This window comes from Anarrhichthys ocellatus, unplaced genomic scaffold (assembly GCF_004355925.1).
Source record: "Anarrhichthys ocellatus isolate YVR2014 unplaced genomic scaffold, GSC_Weel_1.0 scaffold2, whole genome shotgun sequence".
NCBI lineage: Eukaryota > Metazoa > Chordata > Actinopteri > Perciformes > Anarhichadidae > Anarrhichthys > Anarrhichthys ocellatus.
In genome coordinates, this window is record NW_022280032.1 from 2,768,431 (window position 1) to 2,784,431 (window position 16,001).

Consider the following 16,001-nt stretch of genomic DNA (forward strand, 5'->3'; position numbering starts at 1 on the left):
CACTCAGACTCACATACTTTGGACACAACACAAACATAAGAGGAGATGAAAAAATCACTGCCCCCCTCCCCCTGCCAGATGCCTTTATTACCCACAATGCAACTCAACTGGCGGCAGTTTGTTCTGAGATTCGTACGTGTTATGCTAGTGGAGGCTAATGTAGCCTCAAGTCGCTCTAACAGATATGAGGGGCGAGCTACAGATGTCTGTCTCACTTCTTTCTAACGCCACACTCATTTTCAAACTTGTAGTCTTCAGCTCCAACCGTTCCTGCAGACATCAGTCAGATGAACAAGTCGTAGCAACATTGCACTGATGCTATAGAAGCAACTCTTATTTATTTATCTGGAGTGTCTGTGCAGCCTGTGACTGCATGGAGAAAAGTCAATTGGCAGCTATTGGGCTATTTATACACTGCAAAGTTGAACATGCATCTTAATCTCACATCATAAAGAAAGCCAAAAGGCTAATCTTCTAATCCTCTAATATGATGTTCTTCTAATAGTTATTATTGTTAGCTATGGACATCTGGATGCTTGTTGCTGCTATGCTAAAAAAACAGGGTTGCAAATAGTATTGTTGGCTTTTGACACCTAGGTGTTAATATCATCTGACTCATTTATTTATTCTATTTTGGTGGTTTTAGATTTTATCAGAGCCTTGAGTACTTTTGTGTTATTTGTAAAAATAGAAAAACGTTGCTTCGTCAACTGCAAACCAACTCTACCTTTGGGTCCAAATAACGTAATATGAACCTGTACAATGACTTTGATGTGAAGCCGAGCCTGACAAGCTTAGTCTGATCCTAAATGTTCATCACACAGAGAATAAACTCTTTAAACAACGAGTCGTCTCTACAGTTTTCATCCGTCTGATACTTTAGTTTTCTGGTGTAATGAAAATGAATCTGTTGCTAGAATATATCAGTCATTTCTTAATCTGCTTGATGCACATTTTGGGTTTCAGTTCTTGATTTAAGTGAAGCAAAAAAAAAAAAACAATTAATCCAAGCTGCAGTTACATGACAAAATAACTTCATATAATCACAATATAAGTAGACGGAGAATGTCTCTGCTCGTCATTCTGGACAGCTGAATGTGAATATAAAAGAAAAGAGGTTTGATTTTTGATGACAACGCAGCCTCAATTAATTTGAAACCTAAAAGCATCAGAACCATTTGTTCATTTGTCATCCCTCCTCAGTGTCAATGCAGAAACATCTGATGATGCCAAGCCTACGGAACGGAGACATCCAATCATTACTTTGGCTCTCCGGCAAACATTGTGCATTAATTGCATTTGCTCATCTAGCGCTGCAGTTCTGGAATAAAACTAATGTGAGTGGTCGCTTTAGAGATGAGAGCATTGTCTTCTGTCAGACAGCGCAGCACTGTTTAATATCCACAGGTTATTATTGGATGACGGCAACAAAAAAACCCACAAAGAAAACAAGTGACAACTCAAACCTCACGATTGTCAAATCGGTGACAACACATGATTTGATGATTGCGAGAGCTGGAAGAAGTTGGGAGAGGTTTACGGTTCATCATGACTCACCCATTCTATTTCATTGTCGCTCCTGATCACATTTTTCTAGGCGATGAGGTATTTCACAGCAGATGAATGTTTGACACAAAAGCCAGTCTGCTGTGTGATGCATCGGTGTGATTTCTGGCTCGTGTGAAGTTCAGCTCAATGAGCTCGACGTTGATGTCACCAATGTTTTTCTGTTCCCTGGTGCTCGGTTTGGGTCAGTTAAATGCTAGTTGAAGTTCCTTTATATTAGTATGTCAATGTATAACATGCGTAACATGCAGACAACTGAGGAAAGCCAGACAACAAAAAGCTTTAACTAATTTGACTAACTAGCTCTAAAACTGAAACATCCCCATGCTTTAAATTTCATGTGATGATTTTGTGCACTTGAATGTCAGATTTATATGAAAGTTCATGGTTTAATAAAGGTGTGCCTTACTTGTTTACATGCTGATATATAGTCAGTAACTGATTAGTGAGAGCCACTGCTCTGTGATCATGTCATCAGCTTCGACTTTGGGTTTTATCCTGATGTCAGTATTGAAAAAGCGTGACAGCAAATGAGGACAGGGAGGCCTGCCAATCAATACTCAGATGAAGAAGTCCAGCAAACAGGAATTTGGGTTCATAGCAAAAGGTTAGCTCAATTTGATGTTTATGCTATTTGACTCTTGGCTGCTTTGGAAATCCAATGACATACTAAAGTCTAGATATATTTGGATTTCGTGAGGGAATATCTTCTCAGAGAATCAGTTTCTTTTGTAAAGAAAACATTGTTTTTTACACAGCCAGAAAATCTTTCTTTACCTGCAAGAACTGAGGAACATGTACTTTTTTTTCTCAATAAAGCTGTCCACTGGTGAAGTTAAGAGCTACGACATGACTAGTCTTCTGTGATTGGTCACCTAATGGGTGGGAGACACTTTCAGTGGCATCATTGAGGTCTAGGTGGGCGTATGATCAAGTGTTGTTCTGGAGACACCTGGCTGCTCCGGCTAATCTACTCATTAAACCCCTTTAATGGCCTCTTGTGCTTCAGGATCATCCTGTCACAATAATGGCTTTTACGACTGAAGGGTGCTTTTAACTGCATTTGACTAATTGGAGAAACTGTCCCGTTTCTGGTGGTGAAGAAAAAATAAATAAAATGGCCGAACACACCATATTAATTTCATTGCCATGCCGGCTGAACCATTAACTGGTGAAGACTCAATTACGTCAACGACGGTGAGATTACAAGGGAAACGAGGTTCATGGGTCGGGAATTTGATGGGCCGCAATGTGAGATATTTTCCTCTCATAAGAAGAGCAAGCTCTTCAAAGGATGATGTGTACTCATTATCCTCCCCTGAAACGATAAGCAATCAAGCAATTTTTACAGAGGCCAAAGGCGCTGGGTAAAATCGCTCAAATTTGAGGCAGAAAATCTTAGATTAATACAATCCTAGCTACAGGCTAACTAAACATCCATATCAGCAATATTGCGACGACTCGCAGACTCACTCATGCCGTCGTGGCATATATCACAACAGTGTCGGAGTCTAGTGCATGTCTTCCCGCCATGCCAGCTTTTCCGTTCTACTACCATGCTCATACCACTCCCCGCCCATGGCTTAAAATGGAGGCTACCTCCTGTGGGCCAGTGTAACTTCCAGCATTATTTAATTCTCCCATTGAGAGCAACTCTGACAACATGAAAAAAAGGTAATTGTCAAAACGTCCTTGAGAATCTGGAATCAGCTCAAGCTCAGACGTTGTTTTGGTCTCAAGTCACACTTTATGTCAAAACTCAATAACTGCAAATCATGCTCGTCCTCCATTTTTGGTAGATGGTGCCTTTTAGTCCAACCAAGGCATCAACACAATTAAAGACCTATTTGCCCTGGCTAAACAAGACCTCTTCAGGAGCAGTGGTAGATTTCCTGAGTTTCCGAACCTACCCAATGAGTCACTGAGTTTCCGAACCTACCCAATGAGTCACTGAGTTTCCGAACCTACCCAATGAGTCACCATGGGACACAAGTGGAACTGAATCCGGGAGAGGAGATTTCTGAGGAGCTTTTTGGAATACACAAACCATCTATTTGTGCAAAACATGGACTTAGGTGCATAACGAAGGGCTCCCTGAGAACATTTTACAAGATGGGCATAATAGCGAGTATATGCTTGAGCTGGACTTGATCAGGCATTTTAGCAACATTATTAATTATGATGGAACGGCCAACAACTATTTCCATGTTCGTTGTAATTGTCATGTCTTTGTCCTGTCTCGGTTTTGTATATTGTTTCTTTTTTGCTTGCCGCTTGCAACTTGGTTTTATCAATCTGACCAAAGGTCATAATGTTGTTTATCTGTTCTATTAGGAAAATATCAAGGAACAGATTGTGAAAAAAATATTGCACGAATGGAAAAGAAGAAACACAAAAAGAGATGGTTATTTAAACCTTTGCTGAAAGCCACATCCAAATAGAGTAGGTCTAGCTTTGGGTAAAACAATAACACATCTTCAAATACATGTCTTATTGAAGATTTTCCTTCTCTGTTTCATTGTAACTTGAGCATCTTTGAGCCATACTGAGAGCCAGAAATGTCCAACTCTCAGCTTTGCTGCAGAGGCAGAAATAATGGCAGATTCTTGGGTCTCCGCCAGGCTTTATAACCGCATAACGTTTAAGTTTCTATAAATACCACGGGACATGGTCCAAGTTGATCAAGTGTGATTGAATCTGAAATGACTCCAAAGACGAGAGCCAAGTTTCCTTAAGATACTTGAGAGGAACTGCTTGCCCCCGCTCAGCTATTTGACAGGGCAGCAGTCTGAGTCACTCCATGGTTTCTCAAGGTACACCAGAGTTATTCAAGCAAACATAAAAGGATAAAAAGGATACCACTTCAGCATGTGGAGATATCCAAAGTTTGACTGACCTGTTGTGCCGAGTTATTAGCTAAGCTATGAATGGATAATCACCGTTTAGCTGGATTGTTGATGTATTGGCTTCAGTGTTTGTAATGGCCCACAAAAAGACTGAAGTTGTTTATGCATCAGCGTCTAGGACTGCAAGAGGTCTCACCTTTTATTAGGAAATGTGAGTGGATTAAATAAATGATTAATGATTCTAATAAGGCTTTATATATAGCCAAGCTGGCCAGCATAATCACTGCACGACTCAAATCCACTTGCAGCATATTTCTGCTAGTCAGCCATCAGGTCACTTCATTCATTCTGGTGTAATCATGATAAATAGGACTCCCGGCGGGCACTTTTCGGAAACACAAACCCTCTTTAGTGTTGCTCTGTCAGTCCACAGCATCGGTAAGTGTCTGGCCATGGATTGCTGAGAGGTCTCCTTTTTACTTGTTTGCCCCCACTTCTTGAATGAATGTGGAGTAGATACGAGCGAGCCCAGCCATTCAGACAGTGATGTCAGATCCTGGGGGCCGACAGGCCTCCCACGCTGCAAAGTCGAAGCCTCCTGATTGATGCTTTGGGGAGGTTTCAACAATTGAATGTAATCTCCCTAATGCCTGGGCATGAGCGACAAAAAATGCGTGCTCCTTGACATTTTACATGCTTCCTCAACTGATGACCTGTCTCCAAATGTTAGATTGACCTTCTACTCAGCCACTCGTCCCGTCGGTTTAAAAGAAATAGTACAACGTGTACCACCTGCTGGAAGCCACACATCCTCCACTCCAACCTGCTACCCCATCCCAGATGGTTAAACACAGCCCCCCCCCCCTTCTCCCTGATGTAAAATACAAAGTGACACCAGCTCCACCACTTGAACTTGCATTTAATCAGGTGGCGAGCCTCCTGTGTGGTGGCGAGCCACTGATTAGATTTGTAGATGGAGAGCCATTACAGGAGGCAGCAGTTGGATAATGACTTAAGTGCTGTTTTGCCTTCCTTTCTCTTCAGGAAGTGGTTTATCTGGATGGGCCAGGCCTTAACTGACTGGGAGGTGCCCAACTGTGAGCGGTGCCATTCGTAGATCAGATCTCCCTGCTTTGACCCTATCAACACTCACGGCCTTCCCAATGGGGATTTCACCGTCGTCCCAACATGATTTATGCTTTTTGTACATAAACTATATAACAGTATAATACTGCTTATATTTACAGTTTAAGAGATGGGACCTCGCTGTTCGCTTGTTCTTGTCCTTCACTTAATGTCAGTTGTCTAATTGTAGACATATGATAGAGCTAGAGGTTGAATGGTTAATAGATCAGTCGATCGGCAGAAAAAGTGAAGAAAAATGTAGTTTTGATGTTTTTTCTTAATATCTTAATGGTAAATTTAACATCTTCAGGCTATTGACAGTTGGACATTTTACACGTCGTATTTGACTTTTGGAAACAGGGATGGACATCTTTTCCACATTTTTCTTTTTTTTAGTTAACCATCTATTTTACCGTCGAGACACAAAATATCTTGGCCAAGACGGCAGAAATAAAAAAATGTCAATAAAAAGTGTCACATAAAAGAAACAAGCAACAGACTTCAAAACAAACAGCTAATTAAATCTAACAATTAATTAGCAATTCAGTAACAAGGTATTTTTATTCAGTGATCAAATTATTATCTAATTATTAGTATAGTTTAACTTTTTGATTTTGTAGACAGACGTATTAACCTTTTTTTTTCAAAAAGTGATCTTGACAATAATCCATGAGAATCATTAGTTCCAATCTTTTTTGAAAAAAGAAAAAGCTTGACCTGTTAATAAAATGTATTTGTTTGAATCAATTTGAAAAGCAACCCACAAACTAAACATTGTAAAATCAATGTGTTAATTTGTGGCGCAGCCTAACTCGGCTGACACGCTAATATGTGACTTCAGAGTTGGTGTTTAGGTAAAAAAGATATTGTAGGCAGTCGCATTTTGTAAAAGGCAGCAAGCCGCTATTATCCAGGATTTTTCCATCTACAGTGTAGAATCAATTTTGTGCTAACAAGGAGAAAAACAATTGCATAATTGACTGGGGGCAATTTAGAATAAATCAAGTTCACAGCGCAGTGCCTGTTGCACTTGGTCATTCGGTCGGATAATGACGGATAAAACCTTTCATTTTCCTCACACAGTGATATAATATAATAGCATGTTTTCAACATGCAATAGTGTTTCTGACAAAGCAATGATTGATACGGAATAGATGCAGCCGTTATAAATGTAAAATGTGAAAATATACAGTAGCTGTGAGTACTATGTGCAAAAATTAAACATATATAACATTTCTTAGACATGAGCATATTTTAAATGGGCTTCTTAGGAACGACATAAGACGGGATTCACAGGCTATTAAGTGTCATGTAAGTGTGACAGTTAAAAGCATCTTTAACAGTATTAAAGTCAATCGTCCGTGTAGCTACTTAGTGATTTCTAGCATTTCCCAGAATGTCCTTCATCCAGCGGAACGGTTTCCATTTAACTGTGGGCGTCACTTCCAAGTATTGAAACCAGTGGTTGTAAACCTTTTCTTTCCTTTACTTAGAGTCACGAACACACTCATTTGCCTGCTTTTAATCAATTGCTTTACAAGTTATTGAAATTGAAGCAACACATATCCACTGGAGATTCAATATCATAGTGTCACACTTATTTGTTTTGTGTAGGAGGAGAGAGCCATAACAGCAGCTGTCAGCTGAGAAACAGTTGTGCATCTTCTGCAAACATGAACCTGTTTTGCCGCTTCATTTCATAAAAGGAGTATTGAGCCTTAATACTCCATTAAAAAAGGAGTGGCACAGAAAAGGCATTGTCACAACCTGATTAGCCAGGAGGGGAAACGCACCAAGCTGCTCTCATTTCTTAATCAGCAGCCGGTCCTCACACCCTGCACAACAGGTGATCTGAATAACCCTCCAATCAACTCAAGGGAGGTGTGCCAATCAGCTATAAATGAATTGGGAAAGGGGAAATGACAGCAAGTATCAAAGAATGAGGGACCGCTGGACATGTAGTTACAACCCACAACCGTGTTGTAGAGATGCACTGACTTTCTCAGTCCCGATACCTGGGATTTGGGAATCAGTCGATACAAAGTACAAATCCAGTACCAGAGTTTAAATAATGAGCTGTTTGCCTCGTTATGTAAAGAGACCGGGATCATGTGTAGCATCAGGAGCCAACATAGACTTGTGCAGCCTGTTCTTTTTTTATTTTTTTTAAAGGCTCAAGGTTTTATCAAACAAACAAGGAAATACTGGGCTGCAGCGTTGCCTCCTGCAGTCAAACTCTCTTCTAGCACGGTGTTGATGAAAGCTTAACATGCACAATAGAGACACATTAGAGTGCTGTGATTGGTCACTGATCCGTCATTAACTCAGAGTGTGTGTGTGTGTGTGTGTGTGTGTTTTGGTAAACTACTGAACCAAATAAAAGCGGTAAAATGGAGACACTGATCCCTTTGCTGATATGTATCAGCTGATAACTTCTTCCACACACAATTGCATTTTTCTATGATAATATTTTGTTTTATTTTGTCTCTTATAAAGCATTGGGTCTGGATCTATTTATCTGCAGGAGGTTCTGCTTCTTTAATATTACATGATGATAAACGTGATTATTGTTACCCTGCTAATGTGTTAATGCTGTTTTTTATTGCATGTGTTGGCCCCCTCATACATTTAAGGTTTAAAGAAATACCTTATTTTCTTAACTATCACCACACAGTTTAATCAATACGTTTTGAAAGGGTTGTTCAAACACTCAATATAGTAGATGATCATACAGACCTTCAGTTTAAGTTAAAAGTGAACAAAATGTACACTTGACAGTTATATGTCCTTTTGTTTTCCCTCCCTGCTACACACTCTGATGCGGACACGCACATACTTTATTGTTCTTTACATGCCCAAACTTCTCTGTTTTTTAGAAGCATTAGATAAGTAGGTAGAAAGTAAGACTGGTTAGTCTGCCTATACAATATGTAAATATGGATAGGCAGTTAGACTAGTAGGTAGGTGGGTTGGTAAATACAAAAGTAGTTTAGTCATAGGATGAGAGAATAGTGGGTTAAGTGTTGTTGCGTGCAGTTTCATGCAATTTGCAGCATGGAAATACACTCGGCAGCCTGTTTATTAGATACACAGAGTTAAAACTAGTGCTGAAACCTCAAAACCGAGGAGGGATCCCTTTCCCAGGAGATATAAGAAGTGGATGTAGTCACCATGACATCACTATTGGTTTGTGGACCAAGGCTAGGTTCTTGGCCGTCGCCATCTCTTCTATACGATCAGAATTAGTTTTGCAACCAGAGGAGTTGCCCCCTGAAGGCCATTAGAAAGAATGCAAGTGTCAGGCACTTACGCATTGGTTTCAGTTGCAGCCTGGTTTCTCCTTGCGGCAAACAGATATTCTCCCAAACTGTAGGGGGCAGTGAATGGAGAACTTATGTCTAAAGCACTGTTTTAGCACGGTTTCCTCCCATCTGCGGCCGTGTAGTTAAAAATGCTGGAAGTCACAGACAGACGTTCTACTCTGCCACTGATTGGCTTAACCTGATACCCTTACCCTTACCCAAACCAATCTCAATCCTTGTGCCTTAACCTAAGCAATCCTACCAATGAAGGCAACTAGTACCAGACAATCAGGGGCCGAGCAGGGGCCTTCGCCATGGCAGATGTGGTAATTTGGCGCACATGGATCCATGCCAAGGGGGTGTTTCTGGTGGTAGGACGTCACTCTGACTGCGTGGACACTCGCTACCCTTGCGGATGCGCCAAGTAAAAAAATCAAGCAACCCTCAATTTGGATAAGGAAAAACATGGAAAATTTTGAAGAAACTCAGGAAGATCAACAGAGCATGGATCCCTCTCCCTGGACGGACAGACGAGCAATTTATTGTTTGAACAGAATACACCAACATAGTCAAATTAGAGTATTGACATTCAAGACTTCATAGTCTGCCGTGACTCATTGGAGCAGGGCATGAAACAGGGCTTGAAATTTGGATAAAAGGTCAAAAGACATATGAGTGTTTGAAATAAAGTTTTCATTTTTAAACAAGTAAGTGGTCTCCTGGTACAGTATGCTTCAATTTGTCCAGCACTGTGAAATAAGTTAGTCAGCACGATGGACGTGCAGGTAGAAAGTAGCTGTGTGGGTTCGTAGATGTGGTTCGAGACCCAGCAGCTGTCTGTTCAGCAGTGATTTAGTGTCTGACATGGGTGAGCCTTGTGGCTCAATAGCACTAAAAGGCTCATCCTGTCTAATGGGGTTCCTCTATGACGCAGACGAAGAGAGGCAACCCCTCCCCTTCTTTCACTCTGACATATAATCCAGAACACACACGTACGCACACACCTACTGTACGCCCATTCATTTTAGTCCACTGTGCAGAGACCGTAAGCACACGCAGACACAGATAAACACACACACACACACGCTGTCCTGCACACTAATGAAAAGGAAGGGAATTGAGACGATGCTGCACGACAAACAGATGTGTAATTGCTTTTGAGATACGGCTCTTGTCGGAGGCTGTCATCGATTGGTCTTTGCCGAGGACAACTCGTTTACTCAGTGTGTGGGAGGAGGCCCGGGCGGCAGTGATCATTACTGGACTGACTGTGGTATCACTTTATTAACTCAATGTGGTTTGATGTTTCACTGTAGGAGGGGAGGGAGGTTGTCATACATACAGAAGCTGCTGAGAGACAACAAATGTGCTTCAGGTTAATCAGACTGATTAAAAAAATACACAATTTAGGTTACAGAAGAAGACAATCACACAATGCCTTGTAGTTTGAAAGTAGTTTAGCCGATACTCTGAGCAGAGTTGACACATGTGGTTGAGTTTATTAGTTGCGGTGAATCAAGATTACATAAGCTGATTGTGTGTCTACACTGAGCTGAAGCACACAGTGGGTGTGGAGCTGGAGTTGGTGCTATCCAAACAGCGTTATGAATGAAGAGGCCAGGAGTGCGTCACTGTGTAGTGTACGTCCCTCCCCAGCAGATGGCCCCGCCTGCAAGTGCTGAGGGTGGCGGCGGTGCTAGTGGGGGGGGGGGAGGTTATTGATTTGGCATTTGAGATATAGCGTGCAATGTGTGCAACATTTTTGGAAGGTTCTTAAAATATGTATTGCTGGTGATGCTTCTCCATGGACACCAGCTTGCTTTGCGTCCTATTTAATTAATGACATCAATGCAAATTGGGGATAGCAAATGGTCCAAACGACTGAAGGATTTTGTGAATGAGCACTTACTGACTGAGGAATGACGTCAGCGCAAAGCCATATCCCTTATTAGTGAGCCAGGACTGAGAGGAGGCGTCCCATTGGCTCGCCATGGCATCAGAGCGACGTGATTGGCTGCCGACGGATAATTAAACACCTACACAGTCAATGCACAAATCCAAGTGGTGGGATATATAGGCTGCTGCGTTGGCGCTGCATGCAACAGAATCAAGAGTTGTTCTGCAAGTTGAGAGAAAGTCAACTTATTGTGTTTTGCATTGAGATACATAGTGATATATATTTATTTATTTTTTTTGCTGGGTGATTATCACTGAAGGTAAGTGTCGACTTTTAATGTTGGGCGATGTGTTGGGACTACGAATGTACCTGATGAGCTGTTTGCGTGTGTGCGGATGAGAGAGGGGAGATGGACACAGAGCCACTGCGTTGGACTGTGGTGACGTGATAGTGTTGGTAATGGGATTGGAGTGTGGCCACGGGGGTCACCGGCAGCACCGCCATACATTTTTCAAAAGGGGTCCAGTGCGCTACTTGAAGGCCAGGGACCGAAAAACGGGAGGAAAATGGGAGGGAAGACAGAAAGAAAGGGGCTAAAGTGACAGAACAGCAAGTGAATGAGGAATAGGAAATAAGAGATGGACAGGAGGAATGAGGTTTCAGTGTGTGTGTGTGTGTGTGTGTGTGTGTGTGTGTGTGTGTGTGTGTTTGAGAGAGAGAGTGTGTGTGTGAGAGAGAGAGAGAGAGAGTGCTGGCAGCTTGTTACACTAATGCACTGATCCCTTAGGGAGTTGGCAAGCTTGGAGTCCCCCCTCCCTCTCTCCCTATTTTACCCCTCCTCTTCCAGCGCTAGCAAGTGCTACATGCCCTGCGTAGACCAGGACCCCCCTTAGTTAACCCCCCCCCCCCGCCACAACACACTAACACACACACTCCAGGACCTGCAGGGCACAACATGAGAGAACTACCTGTCCTGTGCTCTGGGCTGGATGTTTTGGAGGAACAGTGCGTTTTGCAGAAGAAGAGTAGGCTGGGGGATTTCAGATTTTGAAAGGGTGTTGTTTGGAAGTAAAAGCGAGGATGTGCAGCAGGAGACCACGGCTAAAATAGTGGCAAGCTGAGATGTGGGCAGAGCTGAGCTCACCTCTCTGGGAAGTGACAGGAAGCCCTTTTTCTTGTTGCAACTTCTTCCCAACAGCACGAGAGGATCAGCAAGTGTATTTTCTAGACGTATGTTGCTTTGTAGATTTTTAGGTGACCTGCAAACTTATTTCTAGCGGTGTGAGTGTGAATGGCAGCAGTCTTGTGCACAAGGAGCTGATGGAGGTTGTCTTTCTTGCGATGTAGGGGACCATGGTGATGTTGAAGATCTCTGCTTTCCTCATTGCCTACGCCCTGGTCATTTGCCAGATGTACTGCTCACAAGCCGCCCCTGCCAGGTGAGACAATTTTTACTCAACATTTTTCAAACTCCCAGCTGACATGCATTTTGGCAGCACCTTGAAATATGTACGGAAAAGTAGAATGGACGTAAGATTCCAAATTTTTAGAATCACAAGTAACCAGTGGGAAGGAGAGGAGGGTCGAAATCTTAAAAAAATACATGTTGAATATAGTTTATAGTTTGTCTTTAATATATTTTCAGACACAACATTTTCAGATGTGATGGAAAATAAGAAGAACTGGGATAGATTGATGCAAAGAGGTGCAAACACATTCAAAGATCAAGTGTACAGCAGAACATACAGATAGTGTGTAATATTGTGCATGCACACTAACTTTAAATATGCTTATTCTGGTTCCTTTTAATCATTTATGATGGTACATTTTGGCACTTTCCATGAGCAGGATTAAATATAGCCTCCAGTTGAGTTATTAGGTGTAAAATAAGTAAAAAATGTCTTTAACCACATACATATAAGAAAAAAGAATGTAAATCACATACATTTAATTTCTTAATCTATGAAGTTTGTGTTTTTGCAATTACAATTGGATGCAATCGCAATAGGTTTAATAAAAAGGGAATAATGGAATTAAAAAACAACCAAAAAAGTGAAACTGTATATAAATCTACATGAAACCCCACTCAAGCCAATCCCCACATTGTTCCCATGAAGCCATCGATTTTGTAATAAATCTAAAGCCGGTTGCACATCAGCCCCTCTCTCAGATGGGGCACTTTCCGCAGATTGTTTCCCCGCGTTGGCCGGGGCCCTCCAACTCAGACGTCATCCCTCTCAGAGTTGGTGACGTCCCAGCCAACCCCCTGACCCTTCCTATCCATCCAGCCACTCCACCACCACCCTGCCCCGCCCTAACACCCCACCCCCCAATCGCTCCTTTTAACTGCAGGTGATCATTCCAGCGAAGGATTTAATGCCTGATCTCAATGCCTTTCCTCCCCTTCCCAACCCCGCTCATCCCTTTTTTCGCCACAGACCGGTTTTAGAGTCCATGTCGGACCGAGTCACGCTCACGGACTACGAGGCGCGAAGGTTACTCAATGCCATCGTCAAGGAGTTTGTGCAGATAACGGCGGAGGAGCTGGAGCAGCAGGCAACTGAGGGAAACAGGTACGCAGACGACAAACACGTGACTCATCTGTAATTGAATCCTTTAAAAAAATAAAAAGATTTGACAGGATGGAGAGTTAAACAGTGGAATGTAAAGGTAAAATGGACAGCTCTGGACTTTGTGTGTCATATATTCTGGTTTCACTTTAACACCACTGAAGATGCGTCTTTTTACCGCCCCACTTGGGTTCAATCAGGCGTAGAGGTATGTACTTCCTAGTTGACCAGAAGATAAAAAAAAATGATTTCTCAGAAAAACACATAAAAGAAAATCCCTATTCTCTGTCATCACCCTGCTCCCGCATGGATGAGTTTGATTTGACTTTGTTTGATCGGACGACTATTTCCAGCCTGCCCGCCGGGCATGTGAACAGTGTATGCCTAACGGAACGGATAAGTGTGCATGATGTCAATTAAGTGGAGTTGCATGACAGTGGGAAGCGACTGGTTTCTGTTTGTTCTGTGGGTGTAAAAGATGTGACAAGAGGGGATTGACTTGGGGTGGGGGTGGGGATGGAGGTTTGGCGCATGAGGGGATGGAAGACAGGTTCTTTGAATGGTGTGGAAGGGGGTGGGGGGGAGCATGATGCTATAGGGAGGTGGATGTCTTTTATTTGTACTTTTTTATGGCATGAGAAAGAAATGCACGTGTGCGCTATTGGAAGGGAAAAGAAAGACATGATGAAGAAAGTATTGCCCGCATGTTCATTTTGCCATGCCTATGAGCCTGTTTCTCTCTGCATGTGTTCTTGTGTGTCCCCCCCCCCCTCCCTCGACAGCATGGACAGGCCCCTAACCAAGCGGTGCGCCAACCTCAGCACCTGTGTGCTGGGCAAACTGTCTCAGGAGCTGCACAAGTTGCAGACGTTCCCCCGCACGAACGTGGGAGCCGGAACGCCCGGCAAGAAGCGCAGTGCGCCTGAGAGCGACAGCTATGCAAGCTACGGCGAGACGTTTGACAGCATCTAAGCCCTTCCTCTTCTACCTTTACTGCATCTCTTCCTCCTCCTCTTCCTCTCCTCATCCCCAGTTTCTTCCTTATTGTTTTTTCGGATTGGCAAGTGCATGTTGATTTTACCTGCTTGATTGACATGAGAAGAATATGACCTTTAACGGCAACTAAACTTTTTAGTTCTTATCTCCTCCCTGCATTTTTTTTTTTTTTTTTGGCAGAGAATGATTTGTCCCAAATAATTTTCAGACAATCAGACTTGGTTTATGTAATTCAGGAGCCAGTTCAGACATCCATCTCTGTGTACTGTGCGTGGAGTCACTTGATGGCATTTCAAAGCCCCTGAAACTTAACAGTTGGGAGAGATCACTTAATCGGAACCATTAATAAATGATCCATTCATGCGACACCATGTTTCTTGTTCAATAAACGTATTTTTCTACCAGGAAGCCGTAGCTCATTTTCATTCTTAGGGCTAGTCAGTGGGTACTTCATGAACATGTTTGCAAATATGGACGTAAATGGGATATCATAGCATCCTTGAAATTATCTCTGAAGCTCTCTTCGAGTCCGAAGGTAAGAAAAATGTCGAATTTAAGAAAATATGCGATTAAAACTTGCATATTTTTAACCTGTACGTCCTGTTTTTTTCTCTGTGCTGTGAAGTTAACGTTGATTCAAAAAAAATGAACTGTATGCAGAAATATTGTGTGTGTAGCATCTGTGTGTCAGTATCCTATGGATGGATGTCACATCAGATCTTGGCGTTAACCCCTCGTTTGCTCTCCTGAAGCAGCGTTACAGCACAGAAGCGAGCCTGCAACACGGCAACCTGCGTGACTCACCGCCTGGCGGACTTCCTGAGCCGGTCGGGGGGAATGGGCAACAGCAACTTCGTCCCCACCAACGTCGGCGCCAAGGCCTTCGGCAGGCGGAGAAGCATCCAGATGTGAGCACTGCAAAACCTTCAGGGACATGGTGAATAAAGTTTCTTCTTCTTTAATATTCTTTTGTTGCATGAAGAGCATCGTCTGCTAATTTAAAAAGTGACAAAAAGTTGCAACAAAAGTATTTTAATAACAAAAATGAAAGCAGAATTATTCAAATTTAGGCAATAACACATAAATTGACTTTTGACAATTGATGTATTTAATCACAAATGGATTTAAATAATTTTGGAATGATTTGTAAATGGACTATTGATGAACAGCAGTCAGTTTTGTCCTTTGAAAAGCTTTAAATTTACGTTTAATTTCTCTCTTTTTTTTCTTTCTTTCAGAGGTTGAAACCCGACAAGAAAACACCAGAAAAAACCTGAGAAGAAAAATCAACAAAAACAAAATCAAGCAGAAAATAAACACTGCACTTGCCCTTTATCCACTCCCTCACGTTCTTCTGGGAAAAAAAAAGGACTTCTCGTCCACATTTCCATCCTGTTAGTGAAACCTTTTGCTTTTGGCAAATAAGAGGAAAAAAGAGAAAAAAAGCACTTTAGTTTATGTACATGAACAAATGAACTCCTGGAGAAAAAAAACACCCTAATGGTTCCTCTTTTTTATACATGAGTATCATTGTAAAATAAAATGAAAGCTGCAGTTGTTATCACCTTATTTCTTCTCCACCTTCCACATCGTTAGAGCACATTTCATCTACGCGACGCCCTCCCCATTTGAGATCCATACTCCTCCATACTTCCCTTCCCCTCCCCAGGGTATCCTGTTTTCTTCTTTTCTGTGTGCC

At 42.2% G+C, this 16,001-nt stretch overlaps 1 protein-coding gene across 2 annotated transcripts; it reads left to right on the forward strand.

Moving 5' to 3' along the window:
- The first annotated feature begins 10,915 nt into the window (after positions 1 to 10,915).
- LOC116393768 (calcitonin gene-related peptide) lies at positions 10,916 to 15,863 on the forward strand. 2 transcript variants are annotated; one of them, XM_031866370.1, is made up of 5 exons: positions 10,916 to 11,055; positions 12,084 to 12,175; positions 13,175 to 13,309; positions 15,055 to 15,239; positions 15,541 to 15,863. In XM_031866370.1, exons 2-4 carry the CDS (start codon positions 12,090 to 12,092, stop codon positions 15,212 to 15,214), a joined length of 381 nt encoding a protein of 126 aa, XP_031722230.1. In that variant the 5' UTR covers positions 10,916 to 11,055; positions 12,084 to 12,089; the 3' UTR covers positions 15,215 to 15,239; positions 15,541 to 15,863. The 2 variants fall into 2 exon arrangements, with proteins under 2 accessions (XP_031722230.1, XP_031722239.1); XM_031866379.1 differs by having other exon boundaries at positions 10,917 to 11,055; positions 15,058 to 15,239.
- Positions 15,864 to 16,001: the final 138 nt, after the last annotated feature.

Bases quoted from the DNA above. Each gene is read 5' to 3' on its own strand.
- LOC116393768 (XM_031866370.1), top strand. From the start codon at position 12,090: ATGGTGATGTTGAAGATCTCTGCTTTCCTCATTGCCTACGCCCTGGTC. The intron at 12,176-13,174 runs GTGAGACAATTT...TTTTCGCCACAG, and splicing joins TCACAAGCCGCCCCTGCCAG to ACCGGTTTTAGAGTCCATGT. The intron at 13,310-15,054 runs GTACGCAGACGA...GCTCTCCTGAAG, and splicing joins CAGGCAACTGAGGGAAACAG to CAGCGTTACAGCACAGAAGC.